This window comes from Geotrypetes seraphini, chromosome 10, assembly GCF_902459505.1.
Source record: "Geotrypetes seraphini chromosome 10, aGeoSer1.1, whole genome shotgun sequence".
Lineage (NCBI taxonomy): Eukaryota > Metazoa > Chordata > Amphibia > Gymnophiona > Dermophiidae > Geotrypetes > Geotrypetes seraphini.
The window spans coordinates 8,939,587-8,963,394 of NC_047093.1; the positions used below are offsets into that span (position 1 = coordinate 8,939,587).

At 46.6% G+C, this 23,808-nt stretch overlaps 1 protein-coding gene across 1 annotated transcript in view; it reads right to left on the bottom strand.

Moving 5' to 3' along the window:
- Positions 1 to 23,808, bottom strand: part of KIF19 (kinesin family member 19) — a 122,014-nt gene that overhangs the window by 25,308 nt on the left and 72,898 nt on the right. The window contains exons 9-12 of the mRNA XM_033961262.1: positions 16,627 to 16,749; positions 10,091 to 10,229; positions 4,030 to 4,204; positions 2,949 to 3,147 (exon numbers count right to left, since the gene is read on the bottom strand). Coding sequence (XP_033817153.1) covers positions 2,949 to 3,147; positions 4,030 to 4,204; positions 10,091 to 10,229; positions 16,627 to 16,749 — 636 coding nt within the window. The remainder of the gene's footprint in view (positions 1 to 2,948; positions 3,148 to 4,029; positions 4,205 to 10,090; positions 10,230 to 16,626; positions 16,750 to 23,808) is intronic.

Below are 23,808 nucleotides of genomic sequence, written 5' to 3' on the forward strand. Positions count from 1 at the left end.
GGAAATCCTGAAAACCCGACTGGATTGTGGCCCTCAAGGAGGGACTTTGAGAGCCCTGTGTTAGGGTAAGGTTTACATCAGGGGTGTCAAAGTCCCTCCTCGAGGGCCGCAATCCAGTCAGGTGTTCATGATTTCCCCAATGAATATGCATGAAATCTATTAGCATACAATGAAAGCAGTGCATGCCCATAGATCTCATGCATATTTATGCGGGAAATCCTGAAAACCCGACTGGATTGCGGCCCTCAAGGAGGGACCTTGACACCGCTGGCACAGAGGATTGAACATGGTTTTCAAGAAGTCTGGTTAAATATGACTTAGGCTTCTGATTTTCTCCTAGGTTGAATGTGTCTGTGGGTGTCCATTTTTATATAATTCTTATAAGAATGTGTGGGTTAGACTTTCCTATCTACCCCCTTTTTTATGAAGATACCTTAGGCTTTTTTATCGCTGACCTCGGCAGTATTAGCTCCGACATTCATAAAATTCCTAAGAGCGTCAGATACTGCCATGGCCGGCGATAAAAAAGCTTAACGCAGCTTCATAAAGGGGAAGGCGGGAGTGTGTGTAATTTTTGGAGTTCCTTTCAACTAAATATAATATATTTTAATTGTAAACTGCCCTGATTCAATGAGGCTGAACGGTTCATCAAGCTTTCAAAATAAGCTTATTTATTTGGAATTATCAACCTCTTTTATGAAGAGATTCACCCAAGGCGACGTACAGCAAATCAATCCAACATAAACGTACAATTTCTGCCACTAATTGTGAAATTTATTATCCTAAGTTTTCCTCTTACATTTTCCTAGGGCTGCGTGCTTCCATTTGTACTCCAAGGGGCAGATATTCCGCTGGAGGCTGCAAGTGGTGTTATCGCTGGATATCCAGTACTGGGCTGTGTCCGAACACATGCACTGGATAGTGGGGTGTTTCCAGTCAGTTATCTCTTAAGCTATCTCTTAAGTGGCTTTCAGTCAGCTATCTCTTAAGTGGCTTTCAGTCAGCTATCTCTTAAGTGGCTTTCAGTCAGCTATCTCTTAAGCTATCTCTTAAGTGGTTTTCAGTCAGCTATCTCTTAAGTGGTTTTCAGTCAGCTATCTCTTAAGTGGCTTTCAGTCAGCTATCTCTTAAGTGGTTTTCAGTCAGCTATCTCTTAAGTGGTTTTCAGTCAGCTATCTCTTAAGGGGCTTTCAGTCAGCTATCTCTTAAGCGGTTTTCAGTCAGCTATCTCTTAAGCGGTTTTCAGTCAGCTATCTCTTAAGCGGTTTTCAGTCAGCTATCTCTTAAGCGGCTTTCAGTCAGCTATCTCTTAAGTGGCTTTCAGTCAGCTATCTCTTAAGTGGTTTTCAGTCAGCTATCTCTTAAGTGGTTTTCAGTCAGCTATCTCTTAAGCGGTTAATTACTGCATGAGGGTAATTTTCAAGCACATAAATGGCTTTGAAAACTGTTTTGGATAATTTTCAAAGCTGTTCCCAAAGGAACAACTCATGGAAATGGGTTTCGGGTTACCCTACGGCTCCAGAAAAAAGGGGATGAATTGAGACATCCAGGTTTTACTTCCACTGAAAGCAATCCGGATGTCTCAATCCATCCTCTTTTAGGCCTATATGTGTCTGTTTTCACCCTGTTTGCTGGAGCCGTTCCTGCAGATGGAGGCAATGCGTATGGTTTTGCATTTCCAAAATGAAATGCTTTGTTTCAGTGGCGTAGCGAGGGTGAGAGACCCCTCCTCCACCCTTGTCTCTGCCACCCTCCCGCTCCTTCCCTGATCCCCCTTCCTCCAGTTGTTCACCGCCACGAGTTAACGACTTCAACGTGCTCCTCACGACCTCGGCAGCTCTCTCTCTGACGTCACTTACTATGCGCAGCGCCCCGGAAATGACATCAGCGATTTCCACAGAGGACTGACTTTTTGATGGCCCGATTTAACTGTGTAATTTAACTGCGTAAGTGCCAACTCTGGCCCCTGACTATCCACAACATAGGCGTCTTCCATTTCAGAGGTCAGTGCTGGTTTTCAGTGGTCCGAACTGCTGCATATCAGTGGATAGTCTCAAACAGGGTTACCAGATTTTACTATTGTAAAATACGGACCCATGGCCCTGCCCCAGGCCTGCCCAGTTCTACCCAGCCCTGCCCACCCCATTCTGCCCCAGCCTCACCCCCCAGCCCTACCCCCTTCAACCTGTTCTCATGCTCGGAGCCGCGTCGGGAGGGCATCTGCGCATGCGTAGGTGTGACGTCATGACATCGCATGCCTGCGCGCATGTGTGTGACATCACCGCATTGAATCCTGACGAAGTCGTCCCGAGCTGGAAGCTTTAGAAACTCGTACAAAGTGCCGGCTTTTGAAAAGCCAGCCACATGCCCGGACAGGTCCTCTTTTTGGAGTTCATGTCCGGGTAAATCCGGACTTCTGGTAACCCTAGTGTCACGTGGACTGTTGAAGTGGACGGGAGCTTCTCCTGCCCAGTTCAATCACTTTGAATATTGACCGGAAAAGTTCACTAAACTCCTGAATTTAGGATAATGAAATTTGGGTGGAAATAACGGTAGATTTGGGGGGGGTGGCGTAAATATTTAGAAGTCTTGCAGTGATGTTCAGCCCTAGAGTCCTAAATTATATGTAAGTAAGTGAAAAGAAGGCCTATATTTATAAGCAAAACTTCTAAGCTCCTAAATTAAGATGACTTTTTATTTACGAGGGTTCTTCAAAAAGTTTCCGCACATTCGTATTTTCACGCAAAATGATTGGGGCAGGAACAGTGGTAAGAGGGAGGGTCGTAGAATCTGAATTGACTAGTCAGTCAGGCAAAAGAGGGCGATTATGTGGAAAAGTGATGTAATTTGCTTTTGAGATATGGGAACATTTTGAAGATCCCTCGTAGAAATGTAGGAACCTAAACACAAAATTTTGCCCCTCTCCCTCCCCATTTCTAACCTCGTACCTTCTGCTTGCGCAGTTTCTGCTGCTCGTCCATGAGGGAGGTGATAATCTCTCTCGCTGAGGTCACTTCCTGGGGCTCCAGGATATCCGACTGCTCATCCCCGGTGTCCGAATCTTTCTCGCCGTCGTCCTTGCTGCGGGTCTCTTTCCTCAGCTCTTCCTGCCATTTCTGGGTCCTGCGCATTTTCTCCTGCTCCCAGCTGGAAGCAGCAAAGAGATGCGGAGCAACGTTTTAGAAAGAATGTCCAGCGCGACATGTCCAAAGTTCCGCTGACCTACAACCTGTTCTAAAATACACAGTGAAATAGACATCTGTGTGCCAGCAAAAGAAACCTTCCAAAACACGGATGGGGGTAAAGCAGGCGCAGGCGAGTCCACGTGAACATCTGTGTTGTGAAATAATATCGCATGAGACAACTGCGCGCAGACAAAGTCGGGCCGACAATCGCACGCAGGACATCAGCACGCTGGATTGAAAGCGCTCCGAGGGGGGTTATGGGGGGGAGGAACTTTTTCTCTATTTTTTAGGGAAAAAGTTCAGTTTCCTCTGTAATGTGGGCGGGGGGGGAGGGGTGTTTCCCCACCCTCAGAGCGCTTTCAAATTGAGTTTAAATCCAGCGCCCTGATGTCCTGCGCGCGATTGTCAGCCCGGCTTTGTCTACATGCGATTATCTCACGTGGTTTTGACACGTCACCCCTAGGCTGTCGCCTGACCCACCCCCACCCCTACCTAGAGTTCCAGAACCCAGTGGCATAGCGAGGATAAGTGGTGCCCTTCCCCCACCCTCTTCTCTGCCCCCCTGCGCGCCTCCCTTCCCTTCTCCCGTACCTTTTTAATTTTCCAGGCGAGAGCAATAGTACGAACTTGCTGCCCGCGTCGTGTAGGCTATCCCTCTGACGCCACTTCCTAGGCGTGGGGCCCGGAACTGACGTCAGAGAGAGGCGACACTGATGCGGCAGCAAGATTATAACGCTGCTCGTGCAGGAAAGGTTTAAAGAGGTGCCAGGGTTCCCCTTCCAGTGCGGCTCAGGACGGTACCGGGATCCAATTTGAGGCCTCAGCCTCCAAGCAAGATACCTACTCAGCAACGACCAACAAATGGCGGGACACGTCCAGCTGGATGTCCATGTGATTATTTTCGAGCTCCATCAGCTGTCGTCGAATGCTCATCTGCTCCCGGAAAGCCCCGAGAAGCTGCTCTCGCAACTGGTCTATCTCCTGACGATCATAGGGAGACTTCTGGAGCTGGATTTCGACTGTGGGACAGACAGAAGCACAAGTGCAAGCAAAGGGGGAATGAAGAGAGGGGATCAGGATGTAATGCAATGAAAGTAGTCAGGGGGGGGGGGGAGGGAAATGTACTTTGAAGAGTTAAATTATTTAATTCTAATTTTGAAATCACATCACATGTATTATTGTATTAATAATTAAGACGAGGATGGGAGTAAATGACTGATTAATGTAATAATCATTTTCAAATTTACAATAAGTGTAACAATATATCCAAACAAATTAACGGAGCGAAAGACAAAAGTGCGCGCTGACAATTGAGCGCAACGTGCGCCGCTGCGCCGCTCTAAATTACAGTTTTTAGGGGCTCCGACAGGGGTTTTTGTTGGGGAGCCCCCCAGTTTACTTAATAGACATCGTGCCGGCGTTATAGGGGGTTTGGGGGGTTGTAACCCTCCACATTTTACTGTAAACTGAACTTTTTCCCTAAAAACAGGGAAAAAGTGAAGTTTTCAGTAAAATGTGGGGGGTTACAACCCCCCACACCCCCCACAACGCCCCCACAACGCGGCGCGATGTCTATTAAGTAAAGTGGGGGGTTCCCCCCCTTGTCCCCCCCCGTCGGAGCACTAAAAACAGTAATTTAGAGCGGCGCAGTGGCGTGCGCTGCGCTCAATTGTCTGGGCGCGCCTTTGTCCCGGCGCGCTTTTGACCTGACACCAAATTAACAATAAATATACTACTTAATAATCATCAATGGTACAAATGATATGCTCTTATCTCCCACCCGTCCCACCCTTTCTTATCATAGGTTCCTGGAGGATAAAGGGATAGAGGGGTACAGATAGAAACTTGAGGTAGGTTATAAGAAGTGGTCAGAAACCACTTCACAGGTCACGGACCTGATGGGCCGCCGCGGGAGTGGACCGCTGGGCGAGATGGACCTCGGTCTGACCCAGTGGAGGCAACTTCTTATGTTCTTATGTTCTTATATAATCAATACCTTATACAATATGTAACAATAAATTTACCCTCCCCTCCCCCCTCACAATCAAACTTGTAAATTTAAGGGAAAAAAATAAAAATAAAATGTCATCTAATCGGTACAATACTATGCAGTATTTATGATTTACCAATTGTATTGCACTATCAAAGTTTGAAAATCAATAAAGATTTAAACAAGCCCCCCCCCCAAAAAAAAACAACCCAATTCCATTCCGAGTGGCCAGGTTCAGTTTCAGCACAAACCAAAGATTCCAGTTTCGGTCGGGCTCTAGCTGACACCTCCAAAGGAAGCTACTGGGTTTGTGCCGTCCATTTCTCAACGTGTAAATTTGTAAAACGGGTGCTTGAGTTGAACATGCCACATTCCGACTTGCACACTCCTGCAGGTATTTTAGAAACGACTAAGGCCTAGATTCACTAAGCTTACCGATCGTGTCCCGACCAGTTTGCGATCCCGACCCAATTCTCGAACCTTCTGCCTAATCCGATCCGCACCGCACATGCAAATGAGGGGAAATAGCATGCAAAGTAGGAAGGCAGCGATTCACTAAACAGAAGAAGGAACACCGAAAAGAGGCGACTGATGAGGACCAGTCGATCATGTCCTTGCCGACTGTCTTGCTCTCTGCCGCCCTGAAATCCCAGTAGACCAACATTTTAAACACATCTCCCGTGTGCGAAAAGCACAAGAAGGCAAGCACTGCCGACTCTCCTGCTCGCTGCCGCCCTTCCCTGCAGTGCGAGCCCGTGGTTTTAACCCGCGGATTAAAAGCGTGTCCTGTTCCTGGCTGCAGCTCTGGCTAAGGCGTGTTCTGTTTGAATGATTTTAAAGTGTGTTCTGTTCCATTAAAGCCATCCCCCCCCTTGTTTTGACCTCGTTTGTGCGGAGAAGATGGTCTGCGCATGCGTCAGGATTGTTCTGCAGCGATCCGTACGGACGGTGTGGGGCGTGCCTCCGATTAAAATAATTTGCATGAGGACTGTTTAGTGAATCGGTCATGGATCGCCCACGGATCGGATCGGAGAGGTGAGTTTAGTGAATCTAGGCCTATGTCCACTGGCTTAGTAAGGGAGATGGGTTGGGGGGGGCGCCATGTGGGTGGCGGCGCTGGCATCCTTCTTCCCATTCCTCCCCTCGGCACATGTGTGCCCTTCTTCCCTTCCCCGCGCCTTTAGTTGTTCACCGCCGCAAGGAACAACTGTAACGTGCTCCTCGCGACCGCGTCGTCTCTCCCACTGACATCACTTCCGGGTGCCACGCATAGGAAGAGACGTCAACGGGAGAGACAAAAGGGTTACGAGGAGCACGTTGAAGTTCTTATTGCTTGCGGCAGTGAAGAACTAGAGGGACTGGGGAAAGGAAGGGGCTGCGCGCGGGGGGGGGAGGGGAAGGGCAGAGACGAGGGCGGGGGAGGGGCACCATCTCGCTACACCACTGACTATGTCATCAGCTTTTTTTAATAAAATACCACCAGAAATAAGTGCCTGATTTAAGTTAATAATAATAATAATAATAATTTTATTTCTTATATATCGCTATACCATAAGTTCAAAGCGGTATACAACAAGATACATGCAATGAGGGTAAGAGATGTAATGGGAAGAGAAAAGTACTTTCAGGGATACAAATTGCAAATGGAAGAGAACCAAGATGGTTTGAATCAAAAGGAAGTATCTAGTCAGAGATTGGGGTGCAGGGGAAAACAATTTGGGTGGAATACCTTTACAAATGGGAAGAAGGATGAGTTAATCTAAAATCAAGAGAATTGGGTGTTGGGAAGAGGATAGCTGAGGGGGATTGGGCAAGATTTAGGAATTAGAATTTGTTAAAGAGACGGGTCTTCAGTGATTTTCTGAAGTCAGCGAATGAAGTGGCCTCGAGTATGGGTTTTACGAGCCATGTGTTCAGTTTGGCTGCCTGGAATGATAACATTCTGTCAAGGAACTCCTTGTAATGACATGATTTCAGGGATGGGTATTTAAAGAGATTTATTCTGCGAGAGCTCTTATTAGAGCTGTTGAGGATGAATTGAGAGGCGAGGTAAGTTGGTAGCATCCCAAAGACCGCTTTGTAGCTGATGCAGGCAAACTTGAAGAGTATTCTGGATTCCACCGGCAACCAGTGGAGTATCTGGAAGTATGGGGTGATATGTTCCCATTTTTTTAAACCAAAGATGAGCTGGACCGCAGTGTTATGAATTAATCTCAGCTTGATAAGTGTCTTCTTATAAGCTCCCAGATATATAATGTTGCAGTAATCCAGCGTACTCAAGATGGATGATTGTACAAGTAATCGAAAAGACGATTCATCGAAGAACTTTTTGATGGTGCGGAGCTTCCATAGGACTGATATACTTTTTTTTGAACATTAGATCTGTATGCTTTTCCAGGGTTAGATGTTTGTCAAGGGTGACTCCTAGTATTTTTATAGTTTGGTCAATTTCGTAATCACGGCCATTCACGTGAATCGTGTTGTCTTTTATCTTTTCATTAGGAGATGCCAGGAAAAATTTAGTTTTTTCTGTGTTCAGTTTTAGTTTGAAGGCCGTCATCCAAAGCTCTATTTGATTTAGGGTATTGGTTAAGAGAGTTGCTACGGAATTGTCCAGTCAAAGATAATTGCACTTATTTCGTAAAGTTCAGAAACGGATGTGTCAACATGTATTGATAATAATACGAGAGTGGATTAAGATTAGGTTCAGATAAGATTAGGTTCTGGTACCCCTATCCCACGATAGCAACATGGGATAGGGGTACCAGATGTCTGGAAAAATCTGGACATGTCCTCTTTATAGAGGACTGTCTGGGTGCCCAGATGAACATTCCAAAACCCAGTAGTTGTCCGGGTTTTGTAAAGCCCGGACCTCCCAGCCGTGTCTGGAAGGCCTCTGAGCACGGGCAGATGTCACACACAACCGCGCATGCACAGAGGCCCTCCACATGCAGCCTGGAGGTCGGAAAGGAAAGATGAGGCTTTGTGGGGGCGGGGCTGGAGGTGGAATGGGGCGGGGTTGGAGGCAAAACGAGGGGGCTGCGGGTGGAACGGGGCGAAGCCATGAGTCCAGGTTTCTCTGTGGAAAAATCTGGTAATCCTAATACGAGAGAATCATGGGTTGAGTTACCTGTGTGAAATGAGCCACCACTGAGAACATAAGAACATAAGAATAGCCTTACTGGGTCAGACCAATGAATGGTCCATCAAGCCCAGTAGTCTGTTCTCATGGTGGCCAATCCAGGTCACTAGTACCTGACAAAAACCCAGAGTAGCAACATTCCATACAGAATCTCAAAGAGTAGCAAGATTCCAGAATCCCAGAGAGTAACAGGATTCTAGAATCCCAAAGAGTAGCAACAGTCCATACAGAATCTCAAAGAATAGCAATATTCCGGAATCCCAGCGAGTAAAAAGATTCTAGAATCCCAAGGAGTAGCACCATTCCATACAGAATCCCAAATAATAGTAAGATTCCAGAATCCCAGAGAGTAACAGGATTCTAGAATCCCAAAGAGTAGCAACATTCCATGCTACTGATTCATGGCAAGTAGTGGCTTCTCCCCTGTCTGTCTCAATAACAGACTATGGACTTTTCCTCCAGGAACTTGTCCAAACCTTTCTTAAAACCAGCTACGCTATCCGCTCTTACCACAACATTCCAGAGCTTAACTATTCTCTGAGTAAAAAAAAAAATTGCCCCCAATTGGTTTTAAAAGTATTTCCCTGTAACTTCATCGAGTGTCCCCCTAGTCTTTGTCGTTTTTGACGGAGTGAAAAATCGATCCATTTGTATCCATTCTACTCCACTCAGGATTTTGTAGGTCTGTTTTATTGTTATACTGCATCAGTGGCATAGCGAGAGTGACTGGTACCCGGGGCGGTGGTGTCCCTCTCCTGCCCTCTCTCTGCTCCCTGCGCGCCCTTTCCCCCGTACTTTTTTAAGTTTGGCATGACCGGCGAAGTACTTACTGCCTGCGTCGGCTTTGGCGCTCTCTCTGATGTCACTTCCTCCCTTCCTTTCAGAGAAAGCGCGAAGCTGACGCAGGCAGCAATTTCATTGCTGCTCGCGCCAATGGTAAAAAGGTACGGGGAAAGGGTGTGGGTGCACGTGCCAGCGCCCTGAGGAAGACCGCGCCTGGGGCGGACCGCCCCCTCTCACCCCCTTTTCGATGCCACTGTACTGCTTTGCCAATGTTATGAATTAAAACGCCACCGAGCACAATAAGGCAGTATTATAAATATATACTAAATTAACTTTATCAAAAATTATAATAATGTATATTTCTTTTATGTTTCAATCTATTTGTTAAATAACCAATTGAAAATAAGAAAAGAGACTTATAATAACATTGATCTACCTGCCCAAAACCTCCCAATACACCCACACCCCATCCCATCCCTCCACCCCCCCATTCCCAAATGCTACTAATGAAATGGCTTCACTTCCTGATTGCAAATGCAACGCATTCAAAACCAAACCACGTGCTCTGGCCGATAGGTGCTGAATAAAGGGTTCCCAGGTCATCCAAAACCTACGTTGTTGCTTATTTGAAGGGGAGATCGCCCCATGTCTTAATTACTGAGTTTTGTACATTTATATGAATTATGTTGGAATAATATTTTGTATGTATGGTTTTATTATTAGAATTTAATAAAAAAAAGTATTGAAGATAAAACACCACTGAGCTTTTATATGATTGGATTGAGGACTGGGATTGTTGCTCCCTTCAGCATATCAGATCTTTGTAATTCAAGCATTTTACGCACGGACGTGTTTTGAACATAATGGCCCACTTGGTCTTATCTGCTTCCATTCACTGTGGAAGGAGCGAAGCTAATTTCCTGCAACTGCTCTGTGCGTCTGTCACCGGCTTTAGGATGAAGGACCCCCGTGCCCCTGTGTGGTCCACACCTGGCAGGTTAGCTTTCGGCTGCCTCAGCCCCTGCTCCTCAATCTTCTTCTTCAGCCTCTTGATTTCGCTGCGCAGATCCGAGATGATGTTCGTGTACTGGGCGATGTGGTATGAGACGTTCATTAGATTTCGCTTGACCTGAGAGGGGACAGAGGAAGGAGGGAAAAGAGGGGCAAACACAAAGAAAGATTCTGAATGCAGAGCCGAACCTTTCCGGGCTCCCTGTAAGGCTTACTGCTAATACAGATCTTTTCTCTTTTTAATTTATACCCTGCTTAAGCCTAAGGGCTCCTTTTATGAAGCCGCGTTAGCGGCTTTAGTGCATGGCGACTTTCTATCATGCGCTAACCCCCGCGCTGCTCAAGAGGAGGCTGTAGCGGCTAGCGCGGCCAGCACATTAGCACACGCTATTACGCGCGTAAAACAGCTAACGCGGCTTCCTAAAAGCAGCCCTACGTGGTTCACATAATACAAACATAATCAAATAACAACATAACAATAAACAAGTCAAATACGTCTAAAACTTTTCTAAATCAAATATTTTATTCTAAACATTTATACTCCACTACACTTAAAATATTCATTTGGTATCTAGTGTTAAGGATTCCCGTAATCCTCATCTAAACCGTACCCTAACAATAGCGCAATTGACGGGGCTCCATTGTCCTGTGCGCACATGTGTACCATTCTGTAAGTAACTGGGAGCCACGCCCATTCTGTGCCGATCCCCCCCTTCCATTTGTGACTAGGACGGATTGAGGCATCCAGGTTTTCCTTCCGGATGTCTCGATCCGTCCTCCTTTTTCAGGAGCCATATGGTAACCCTACCCAGGTGCCCTGCTGGCGCTGTCACAGGTAAGTTATGTACATAGGGCTGTATTCGGTAAACGGCGTCTTAAGTGGCAAAGCCATTTAAAAATGATTTCAAAACAAAAATGTAGGCGCCTAGATCGGGTTTACTAGGGTTACCAGATTTTCTGTCTGGAAAATCTGGATCCCCAGACCCGCCCCCAGGCTTGCCCAATTCCACCCATCCCTGCCCCATCACGTTTCAGCCCACCCCTAAGTCCACCCCAGTCTCGCCTCCAATTCCACCCTCCCCCCCCGCTGCCTGCTCTCATCAGGCAGGACATCCGTGCATGCGCGGATACAATGCAATGACATCACAAGCACACACATGTCCGTGATGTCATCGCATCATATCCGCACATGTGTGGATGCCATCCTGCCTGAAGGAAAGCTTTTCAAAACCTGGACAAAAATGCCGGGTTTTGAAAAGCCATCCAGACCCCCGGACCTGGTAACCCTAGGTTATCGGAACCAGCTAAAGGCTCACTCTGCCCTGGAACGCTCTCAAGATGGCTGCTTTTGACTTGAGCGTTAGTTGGGCATTTTCAGCAGCTCCGTCCAGTTAGGTGCTACTGAGAAATGCCTGGTTAGCCCTGGACGGGCAATTGAAATGGCCAGGAGCCTCTCCCGAACATTGTATTTATTTTTATTCCGTTTAATCCTACATGGATTACAACAAGCATACATATCTTATATAAACACTTTTAAAACTAGACAAACATTACAATTCACAGGACATAACAATTACCATAAAGTGTAAGCTGCCAAAAAAATCCTTTACACAATAAAGGAGAGATCTACTGGAAACATACGACGGAGGAGAGCGTGGCACAGTGGTTAAAGCTACAGCCTCACTACCCTGGGGTTGTGGGTTCAAAACCCACACTGCTCCTTGTGACCCTGAGCAAGTCACTTAATCCTTCCCCCATTGCCCCAGGTACATTGTGAGCCCACCAGGACAGACAGGGAAAAGTGCTTGAGTACCTGAATAAATTAATGTAAACCATTCTGAGCTCTTCTGGAAGAACGGTATATGAAAATTGAATAAATAAATACTACTGAAAATATTCATTCTAGTATAATGCTTTGACTAGTAACTGTAAACTCGATTACTGTAATGCTTTATTCAAAGGTTTACCTCATAAAGAAATTAGACGTCTTTAAATTGTGCAGAATGCCGCCATTAAAATAATTCACAATGCAAAAAAATTTGACCACGTCACACCCTTACTTAAAGAATCTCATTGGCTTCCTGTAGCACACCGTATTTTATTTAAGATATGCTTACTCACGTTTAAAACTCTTATTTCTCAAACTCCTGCTTTTATCCATAGAGTCTTAATCCCTTATACCACTTCTAGAACATTGAGATCACAGGATCAAAATCTATTAACCATTCCCTCGTTAAAAATCATTAATACAAGACGTCTCACTATTTTTTCGGTGACAGCCCCTCAGTCCTGGAATGATCTCCCAATATATATATGAGAGAAGAAAAGAATCTCGAAAAATTTAAGATTAAGCTCAAAAGTTTCCTTTTTAACGATGTTTTTAGTGAATAATGATCTTTTATTATTTTTATCTATCTTTTTTATTGTCTTTTTCCCCCCCCTATGTTTTTACCTTTGTATTTTGAATTTAATATAGAATGTAACCATTAATGAATTTTCCTATTGTTTCGATATAATAAGTAACAACTTAATTTTTTTTTTAAATTGTGTTTGTTTTTTGTAATATTGTCCATTTATATAATATTTTACCTATGTTTATAATTATTAGTATTATCTTGTACATCGCCTTGAATGTAGAGTAGGCGATTAATCAAATTATTTAATAAACTTGAAAACTTGGAAACTTGGAAACTTGTTTTGAACAACTGTGTTTGATGCTTTCATATTACTACATAACTTCATAGAGCCTGGAAGAACATTCCATAGCTGTGGACCATGTTCATGAGACAAACCTTATTCAATGGCTAATCTCATTGCTCTATCTGATCTCAAAGATCGACTTTGCTTCACCATAAACCACTTGATGAATTTCTTCATTTTTAAACATCAGGTCCCATACGAGGTCTGTTCAAAAAGTTCCAGGACTGATTTTATAAAAATTTCTTAAACAATCTTACAGCGTATTCCAAAGTACTCCTTTTCCCAACGTCATTTCCACTTCTGGAAACGGTCCTAAAAACGCATCTTCAGGAATGACCAAAAGTTGCTGCGTCAAATTTTGCTCTACGTCTTCAACGGTGTCGAATCGCTTTCCTTTCAGCGTGGATTTAAGTTTAGGAAAAAAAGAAGCCAGCAGAGGCCAAGTCAGGAGAGTAAAGCGGCTGTGGAAGAACTGTCATTGCGTTCCCCATAAGCCACTTTCAACATTTCAGAAGTTTCTGTAGCGGCCTTGCCCAGTTTAAAACAGGACTTCACGCTCTAGCGCTGCTCATAGCCGATCACAAAAACACATTTTCACAAAAACTGTTGTATCTCGGAGATATCAACAAACGGTGAAAAGGTTTCAAGTAGAGAATGATACGGGAAAAAAATCTGTCCCCGTCACCGCCCCGTCACCGGCCCACCATCCTCTGCACCGCCCCGTCACCGCCGATCCCTTCACCGCCCCGTCACCGTCACCGCCATCCCTTTCACCGCCCCGTCACCGCCACTGCCATCCCATTCACCGCCCCGTCACCGTCCCCGCTGCATCCATATAAGCCTTTTTCCTTTCACTCCCTCCTTCCAATTTGAGCCGGGAACACTAGCGATCGCACGGTCCCCGCGGCCACTACCTGCCTGCCCGGTCGATCCTGGTGTTTGGCCGGCTCTCTCCCTTCTCCTCACCTTGGTTTGTGGGTTTTCTTTTTCGGCAACCTGCGCGCTTTCCCAGGGAGCCGCACACGCGCGGCTGCTCAGTGTTCGATCTTCTGCTCTGCTGCAACTTCCTGTTTCCGGTTGCGTCAGAGCAGAAGATCGAGGCTGAGCAGCGGCGGGTGTGCGCGGCTCTCTGGTAGCGTGCGGGTCGCCGAGGAGGAGGATCTGCGGACTGGGGTGAGGAGAGGGGAGAGAGCTGGCTGGACACTGGAATCGATTGGGCGGGCGGGTGTGAGCTGCGGGGACCGCGCGATCCTTCATGCCTCACTGCGGGGGACAAGACCATTCACCGCCCCGCAGGCGGTGAATGGCCTTGTCCCCGTCGCCGCAGCGACTGCTAGTTTTCTTCCCCGTTTTCGGCGGGTGACCCGCGGCTAAAATGCGGTGGCCGCGGGTAAACCGCCACCGTGTCATTCTCTAGTTTCAAGCTAGTCAATGCCACCTAGCGTGTCTCAAGAAAACCTCCTGTTGGTTCGCAATTCAGACTATCCTGCAGCTTTTTGAACACACCTTGTACATCCTGCTATTTTGTCCAATTACATGTGGAAGGCGGATGCCCAGGCAGAGAACTGTCCTTTTCCCTCCCAAATCTGTATATGGAACACACAGCCAATTTGTACACACAACTTTTAAGACGTTTAAGTATGTCACTTTTCGTATCAAGGTAGAAGATGATATTTTCCTTCTTAAAGGACCCTCCGCCACAAGAGGACACCCACTGAAAATAAAGGGCGGGAAGTTTCATGGCGACACCAGGAAATACTTCTTCACTGAAAGAGTGGTTGACAGCTGAAATAAGCTCCCAGTGCAGGTGATCGAGGCCAGCAGCGTGCCAGATTTTAAGAACAGATGGGATGCTCATGTCGGATCTCTACGAGGGAAAGGTCATCAGAGAGCAATTAAATAGGGGGGTGGGTCAATGGTGTGGGCAGACTCGATGGGCCTCGGCCTTTTTCTGCCGTCACTTTCTATGTTTCTAACTTCATACTTTAACAAAGCCTGATTGGGGCCAATATTTGTCTTTATAGATTACAATTAATTCAGAATACTGCTGCCAAGCTGATCTTTGGAAAAGGTAAATTTGACCATGTGACCCCTTTGCTTCAGAGTCTTCATTGGCTCCCGGTTTATTTTAGAATTCAATTGAAATGCGCTTGTATTTCTTTTAAAATTCGAATCCTCTTATTCCTTTATTTCGGAACGTTTACCGATTCTCCTTTGCAAGAGGTATCCAACAATTTAGGGCTCCTTTTTATCAAGCTGCGGTTGGCGGTTAATGTGCGGAATACCGCGCGTTCAACCACCTGCCGCGCTAGTCGCTAACGCCTCCATTGACGAGGCGTTAAGTTTTTTGGTGTGCCGCGGGGGTTAGCGCGTGATGAAATGTCCGACGCGTTAACCCCCGTAGCGCACCTTGATAAAAGGAGCCCTTAAACTCTCGCTTCCTTCTAAAAAAGGGGTTAAAGGAGTCAAGATCTTCAGTCAATCGTTGGTCTTTAAACTCACTCAACTCTGGAATGATCTCCCCCTTTTTTTTTTAAGGAGTTCCAGTTCGTTTCAATTTTTCCGTAAATCTTTAAAAACGACTATTTGCCAAACATTTAGAAAATTAATTCTTTTGAAATTTTGCTCTTATCTTCTATTTATCATTTGCAAATCATTCCCTGTTCATTTAATTGCTGTAAACAGAGTCGAGCCTTCTCAGAATGATACAAAGTTAAGCTTTACTTTAGTTTAATTAACACCTCCTAACTGACGCTAATTTGCACTAATTAAAAGTTACATGCACAACGTATTCTACAAAGTGTGGTGCGTCAGTTCTAGTGAAGCAAATCTGATAAGGGGGCGTGACCAGGGGGAGGAGCATGGACGGGTCATGGGCTCTCCTAAAATTTATGCGGACTGTTATAGAATACGCCCGAATGGCGCACAAGTTACGTGCAGCTATTTAGACTTGGCTTTCCTTGGCCTAAAATTATGCAACGCACTGACGATTAGCACGATTCTATAAGGTGAGTGTACCTTATATAGAATTACGCCAAGTGCCGTTCTAGTTGGAACCGATTCTTTGCTATATATAGAATCTGGCCCTTTATGTTCAAAGACGGGGTGAGTCTCGATGTAGTATTTGCATGTCATTGTTTCACACGTTTCCCTGCTCCAGGCTTAGATTTCATGCGATTATTAAGCTAGAAATGCGTTTAAATAAATAAAACAATCATTCTCATATGAAGCAGGACGGTACACCGATGTTTGTGTACAGGACAAAAGTGTACCGACAATTGCGTGCAGGGTCACCGCCGCCTGAAGCTGCTCTGACCATTCCTGTTATCACTTCGAGGGGGGAACCCCCCCCCCAGTACACTTGGAAATACTTGCGCTCACGTTGAAGGGGGTGTGGGGGGTCTCCCCTCACTGCCCCTCAGAGCGGAAGAACCGGTGTTCGGGAGGAGAGTGGGACTTTTCGGTGTATTGGGGAGTTTCTCCCCCCACCACACTTCCCGTGAATGTGAGTGTGAGTATTTCTCGGTGTAGTGGGGGTTTCCCCCCCCATTCACACCCCCTTCACAGTGCTAAGGGGAATGGTCTGAATGGCTTCAGAGTGCAATCTCTCAAAGGGTAGCTAGGGGGGTGGGTCAATAGAGTGGGCAGACTTGATGGGCCTTGGCCCTTTTCTGCCGTCACTTTCTATTCGTCCCTGTGTGCAATTGTCGGCATGCCAGTGTCCGGCGCGCTTTTGACGGGTCACCAAGCATGATACGTGGGTGCTGCTTCTAGAAAGGGTTGAGCGAGAAGCTCCCCCAGTCAGATCTTCTTACCCGGGTTTTGATGTTTTTGGCACGATCTGCGTAGGTGAGGGTATTTCGTGACTCCTCAAATGCAATGCTGGCTGGGCTGATATGTGCTATCATCACTGTCCTGCTGTTTCCTCCCAAGGAGTCCTGAAAAGTTAAAAAGCAGACTTAGGAATGAATCTGCAGGGGCACAGGGGGAGAGACTATTTGTACAGGGGGAGAGATGATTTGCCCCTTGAGGGCAAGTGTCATAGGCAGCAAAGCCAGGGAAGAGACAGAACAATCAGTGTAAGGGACGAGAGGCGAGGGGGCGGTCCACCCTGGGAGCCATGTAGGTAGGGGTGCCGGCATCCCTCCTCCTCTCCACCCCCTCTGCCTCTTCCCACCCCTCCTTTTGCCTTGCGCGCACCACATTCCCTTCCAGTTCACCGCCGCGAGAAACAACTTCAACATGTTCCTCGTGACCGCGTCAGTTCTCCCGCTGATGTCACTTCCGTGTCCTGCGTCTAGGAAGTGACATCGGAGGGAGAGCTGCTGGGGTCCCGAGGAGCACGTTGAAGGCGTCATTCGTGGCGGTGAACAACTAGACGGTACAAGGGAAGGGAAGGAGGGGGGGGCGGAGATGCGGGTGGGGGAGGGGTGCCTCTCACCCTGGCTACGCCACTGAGAACAATGTCTATGGGTTTCAGCCACTAGGAATATCTGGCTGCTGAATCACTGAAGGGTTACCAGATGTCCAGGAAAACCCGGACCTGTCTTCATTTTAGAGGACTCTCCGGGTGCCTAGAGGGATTTCCAAAACCCGGCAGTTTGTCTGGGTTTTGGAAGGCTCCGATCTTGGGGCCGCATTGGGAGGTCCTCTGCGCGTACGTCGACGTGATGATGTCACATGTATGTGCACATGCATGTGACATCATGGCATCCACATCTGCGCATGTGCAGAGGGTCTCCAGATGTGGACCCGAGCTTGGGGAAGGAGACACAAGGTTCATGTGGGGGGCTGGACTGGGGAAGGGACGGGGCGGGGCTTTTTTTTTTAAGAGGAACTCTGGTAACCTTAGATAATAATAATAATTTTATTCTTATATACCAGCAAAGCCGTAGTAGTTCGAGGCGGTTTACAAGAAAGAAGAGCTGGACAATCAGCGAATATAGGTACAATGTCAAGTCATCAAAATTCAGGTGAGCAGGATACAAAGGTAAGGCATAAGAGATAAGGCTTAAGAGGTCTTAGGTTACAAATCGGTTAAACAAGTTTGTTTTTACTAATTTTCTGATCAGTGCTAACAAATGTTTGCAATTTTTTTCCGTCTATGTGGACACAGTGCTACTTTCTCTGTTTCCTTCGCAACCTTCAGTGACGCTGCAAATATTTGTCATTACTGTTGTTCTTTCCCTGTATGTTCTCTTTCTTACTTGATAAATTGTAGTTCTGTCCTTCCTCCCCCTTGTTTCTGTTTGTCTTTTGAATTCTTTTTTATGTTTTTAATTATGACTGTTGTTTCGAAAGGATGTATAGTCACCCCATATATGTTTGTAGCATAATGTTCACCGCCTAGAAGATTGATTGGGTGGTTTATAAAATTTCTGAATAAATTTCCTGCCTCTCACCCACCTGCTTCCCATCCAGGTATTAGTAGGGTTGACAGATTTTCCTTTTGGAAAAATCCGGACCCCCCCTAGCCCCGCCCCAGGCCCGCCAAGTTATGCCCAGCCTCTCCCTAATCCCGCCCCTAAGCCCACCCTAGCTCCGCCCCCCACTGCCTGCTCTTGTCAGACAGGGAGGAAGTCCGCGCATGCGCGATTGCTACGTGATACGCTTGATGGCGGCACATGCGCAGACTTCCTGCCCGACACAGCTTTTCAAAACCCAGACAAAGTGCCGGGTTTGGAAAAGCCGTCCAGACCCCTGGACATGTCCTCAAAAGGGGGACGTCTGGTAACCCTAGGTATTAATCAGGCTCCATCAACCCTGCTCAGGATCCAAGAGGTTAGTGTTGCTGGGAGGGAGCTTCACCCGCGTGTGTCACATAGGAAGGACCAGAAAGCTCTGCTTCCGGGTCTAAGGCCTGGTCTAGATTGGGGTGTAGTGGCACAACAGCCCCATTTCAGCAGAAACAGCACAAAGGCACTAGGATTAGAACATAAGAACATAAGAAATGGCTTCGCCGGATCAGACCCCAGGTCCATCCAGTCCGGCGACCCCGCACCCGCGGAGGCCAAGCCAGGTGTTCCCTGTTGAGAAACCTTGTTTACTCGTATCCCTCAATGTGATTTGTGAGAAGGTGTGCATCCAACTTGCCCTTGAATCCCGGAATGGTGGTCTCCATCACGACCTCCTCCGGGAGTGCGTTCCAAGCGTCCACCATTCGTTGTGCGAAGCAGAATTTCCTGATATTTATAAGAACATAAGTAGTCACCTCCGCCGGAGCAGACCAGAGGTCCATCCCGCCCAGCGGTCCGCTCACGCGGCGGTCCATCAGGCATATTGCCTGAGCAGCGGTCCCTGACTAATTTTATACCTACCTCTACACTTATCTCTAAACCTTCCACTGCTCTTATCTGTACCCCTCAATCCCTTTGTCCTCCAGGAACCTATCCAGGTCTTCCTTGAAACCCTGTACTGTGCTATTTCCTATCACGGCCTCCGGAAGGGTGTTCCATGTGTCCACCACCCTCTGTGTGAAAAAGAATTTCCTTGCGTTTGTTCTAAACCTGTCTTTTTTGTCCTGGGCCTGGTGCCCCTCAGCTTCAATCCATGACCTCTTGTCCGAGTCACATTGAACAATATGAATAACGATGTTTCTTGCTCTATTTTGTCGAACCCTTTTAGTATTTTGAAAGTCTCCATCATGTCCCCTCGCAGTCTTCTCTTCTCGAGGGTGAACAATCCCAGTTTTCCGAGGCGTTCTTTGTAGCTCAAGTTTTTGATACCTTTAACTAGCTTCATGGCTCGTCTTTGCATATTTTTCTCTGGGATGACTCCGCCCAATTCCGCCTCCCCCAGCCCCCCCCCCCACAAAGCCACCTCTCTCCTTACGGACAAGCTCCAGCTGTGTCCGTAGGGCCTGTAGCATATGCGGATGTGTGTGATATCATCTGCGCATGCTCAGAGGTCCTCCAGATGCGGCGAGAGCCTCTCAGGCTTTCCCAAACCTGGTCAAATGCCGGGTTTTGGAAATTCCATCTGGGAGCCTAGACAGTCCTCTAAACCAGGGGTGTACAACCTGTGGCCCCGTGAAGTATTTTGTGCGGCCCTGATCGAGGGCGATGCAGTGTTTTCCTCTGCTGCCCCCGGGTGTTTACCGTCTTGCCGGCTCCCTCCTCTGTCTTGCTGCAGCGTTTGTGCGGCCCCAGAAACATTTTTTTCGGCCAATGTGGCCCAGGGAAGTCAAAAGGTTGGACACCCCTGCTCTAAAAAGAGATGTCCGGGTTTTGCCAGACATCTGGTAACCCTAAATATGATACTTTCAAGCGAAGCAAAAGAGCTGTATTAAGAACATAAGCAACATAAGAACATAAGCAATGCCTCCGCTGGGTCAAACCTGAGGTGCATCGTGCCCAGCAGTTCTCTCATGTGGCGATCCAACAGGTCCAGGACCTGTGCAGTAATCCTCTATCCCCTTTTCCAGCAGGAAATTGTCCAATCCTTTCTTAAACCCCAGTACCGTACGCTGCCCTATAACGTCCTCTGGAAGCGCATTCCAGGTGTCCACCACACGCTGGGAAAAGAAGAACTTCCTAGCATTTGTTTTGAATCTGTCCCCTTTCAACTTTTCTGAATGCCTTCTTGTTTTTTTATGTTCTGAAAGTTTGAAGAATCTGTCCCTCTCTACTCTCTCTATGCCCTTCATGATCTTATAAGTCTCTATCATATCCCCTCTGAGTCTTCTCTTCTCCAGGGAAAAGAGACCCAGTTTCTCCAATCTTTCTCTATTTCTCTCTCCCTTTCTCTCTCTATTTCTGTCTCTCTCTCTTTCTTTCTCTCTCTCTATTTCTCTCTTTCTTTCTGTCCCTCTCTACTCTCTCTATGCCCTTCATGATCTTATAAGTCTCTATCATATCCCCTCTGAGTCTTCTCTTCTCCAGGGAAAAGAGACCCAGTTTCTCCAATCTTTCTCTATCTATCTATCTGTCTGTCTGTCTGTCTGTCTGTCTGTCTCCCTTTCTCTCTCTCTCTGTCTCCCTTTCTCTCTCTCTTTCTGTCCCTCTCTACTCTCTCTATGCCCTTCATGATCTTGTAATTCTCTATCATATCCCCTCTGAGTCTTCTCTTCTCCAGGGAAAAGAGACCCAGTTTCTCCAATCTTTCTCTATCTATCTATCTATCTGTCTGTCTGTCTGTCTGTCTGTCTCCCTTTCTCTCTCTCTCTGTCTCCCTTTCTCTCTCTCTTTCTGTCCCTCTCTACTCTCTCTATGCCCTTCATGATCTTATAAGTCTCTATCATATCCCCTCTAAGTCTTCTCTTCTCCAGGGAAAAGAGACCCAGTTTCTCCAATCTTTCTCTATTTCTCTCTCCCTTTCTCTCTCTATTTCTGTCTCTCTCTCTCTCTCTCTCTATTTCTCTCTGTCTCCCTTTCTCTCTCTCTTTCTTTCTCTCTCTCTCTATTTCTCTCTTTCTTTCTGTCCCTCTCTACTCTCTCTATGCCCTTCATGATCTTATAAGTCTCTATTATATCCCCTCTGAGTCTCCTCTTCTCCAGGGAAAAGAGACCCAGTTTCTCCAATCTTTCTCTATTTCTCTCTCCCTTTCTCTCTCTATTTCTGTCTCTCTCTCTCTCTCTCTCTATTTCTCTCTGTCTCCCTTTCTCTCTCTCTTTCTTTCTCTCTCTCTCTATTTCTCTCTTTCTTTCTGTCCCTCTCTACTCTCTCTATGCCCTTCATGATCTTATAAGTCTCTATTATATCCCCTCTGAGTCTCCTCTTCTCCAGGGAAAAGAGACCCAGTTTCTCCAATCTTTCTCTATTTCTCTCTCCCTTTCTCTCTCTCTTTCTGTCTCTCTCTCTCTCTCTCTCTATTTCTCTCTGTCTCCCTTTCTCTCTCTCTTTCTTTCTCTCTCTCTCTATTTCTCTCTTTCTTTCTGTCCCTCTCTACTCTCTCTATGCCCTTCATGATCTTGTAAGTCTCTATCATATCCCCTCTGAGTCTCCTCTTCTCCAGGGAAAAGAGTCCCAGTTTTTCCAATCTCTCAGCGTATGAAAGGTTTTCCAAACCTTTTATCAGACGTGTCGCTCTCCTCTAAACTCTCTCGGGCAACGCCAAATCCTTCTTAAGGTACGGCGACCAATATTGGACGCAGTACTCAAGATGCGGACGCACCATTGCCCGGTACAGCGGCAGGATAACTTCTTTCGTTCTGGCTGTAATACCCTTCTTGATTATACCTAGCATTCTATTCGCTCTCTTAGCGAATACATAACTATGGGCTCCTTTTACGAAGCCGCGTTAGCGGCTTCATCGTACGCAACTTTTTGGCGCACGCTAACCCCCGCACAAGCCGAGAAACTACCGCCTGCTCAAGAGGAGGCAGTAGCAGCTAACGCGGACGGCAAATTAGCACGCGCTATGACGCGGCTTTGTCAAAGGAGCCCTATGTATTTGTGTGGACACAGGTTGGTCAATATTCGAAACCATTTAACTGGCTAGGGATGGCTTTCTGAGAGGAACTGCATATATCAGAGAACAAATTGATATCAAGTCCAATTAATTAACCAGACCTCAAATACCCAAGGCCTGGTTAATTAATTTGACTTGATATCAGTTTGTTCTCTGATATACGCAATTATAGTTTGTTTGAACAAATTATTGTCTTCTTCTACGACGAGTTGATTTCTGAGAGAAACACCACTATTCACCCTCCTCCGGTGTCAGGTCAAAAGCGCGCCGGGACAAAGGCGCGAGCAGACAATTGAGCGCAGTGCAGAGGTGCGCGCCGAAGAAAATTACTGTTTTTAGGGCTCCGATGGGGGGGGCGTGGGGGGGAACCCCCCCACTTTACTTAATACAAATCGCGCCGTGTTGTGGAGGCGTTGTGGGGGGTTTGGGGGGTTGTAACCCCCCACATTTTACTGAAAACTTCACTTTTTCCTTGTTTTTAGGGAAAAAGTTAAGTTTACAGTAAAATGTGGGGGGTTACAATCCCCCAAACCCCCCCCAACGCTGGCGCGATTTGTATTAAGTAAACTGGGGGTGCTCCCCAACAAAACCCCCCGTCGGAACCCCTAAAAACAGTAATTTTCTTTGGCGCGCGCCTCCGTCTTGCGCGCCTTTGTCTTGCGCGGTGTTGTCTATGAACCCCCTCCTCCTAGGGGAGAAATGACCATTTAACCCAACCCTACCGATCTTAATCCACAACTAAACATTGCTTCCTATTCCGTGACTTTTTAATTTTCTTGTGAGGAACTTTGTCAAAAGCTTTCTGGAAATCGAGACACACGGCATCAACCGGCTCACCTTTATCCACATGTTTATTCAGTTTTACCGGACTCCAAATCGCAGCATTGCTCTTTGTGACCTTTGGCAAGTCAACTTAGGGGCCGGTTCTATAAACGGCACCTACAAAAAGGGCGCCTGCCGCATGCCAGTCACACGGCATCGCAGCTTGCTGTGCCTATGGAAAAACCCAGGTGCCTGAAATGTAGGCGATGGTTTTAAAGGCCTGGTCTATAAAGGGCGGTGCCTAAGATTTTGGAAAATCGTACTTAGCAGTGCCTAAGTCATGCTCCGCCCATAGAAATGCCCATTTAGGTTCTAGACGCCAATAAGGGCCATGCGATAAGCGCCTATCGCCTGATTATTATTATACTCTTTACTTTACTAGTAACAACAATTGTGCTTCCATTGTTACCCCCTTTTAACTCACTAGTAACAATTGTGCTTCCATTGTTACCCCCTTTTAATTCACTAGTAACAACAATTGTGCTTCCATTGATACCCCCTTTTAATTCACTAGTAACAACAATTGTGCTTCCATTGTTACCCCCTTTTAACTCACTAGTAACAACAATTGTGCTTCCATTGATACCCCCTTTTAATTCACTAGTAACAACAATTGTGCTTCCATTGTTACCCCCTTTTAATTCACTAGTAACAACAATTGTGCTTCCATTGATACCCCCTTTTAATTCACTAGTAACAACAATTGTGCTTCCATTGTTACCCCCTTTTAATTCACTAGTAACAACAATTGTGCTTCCATTGTTAC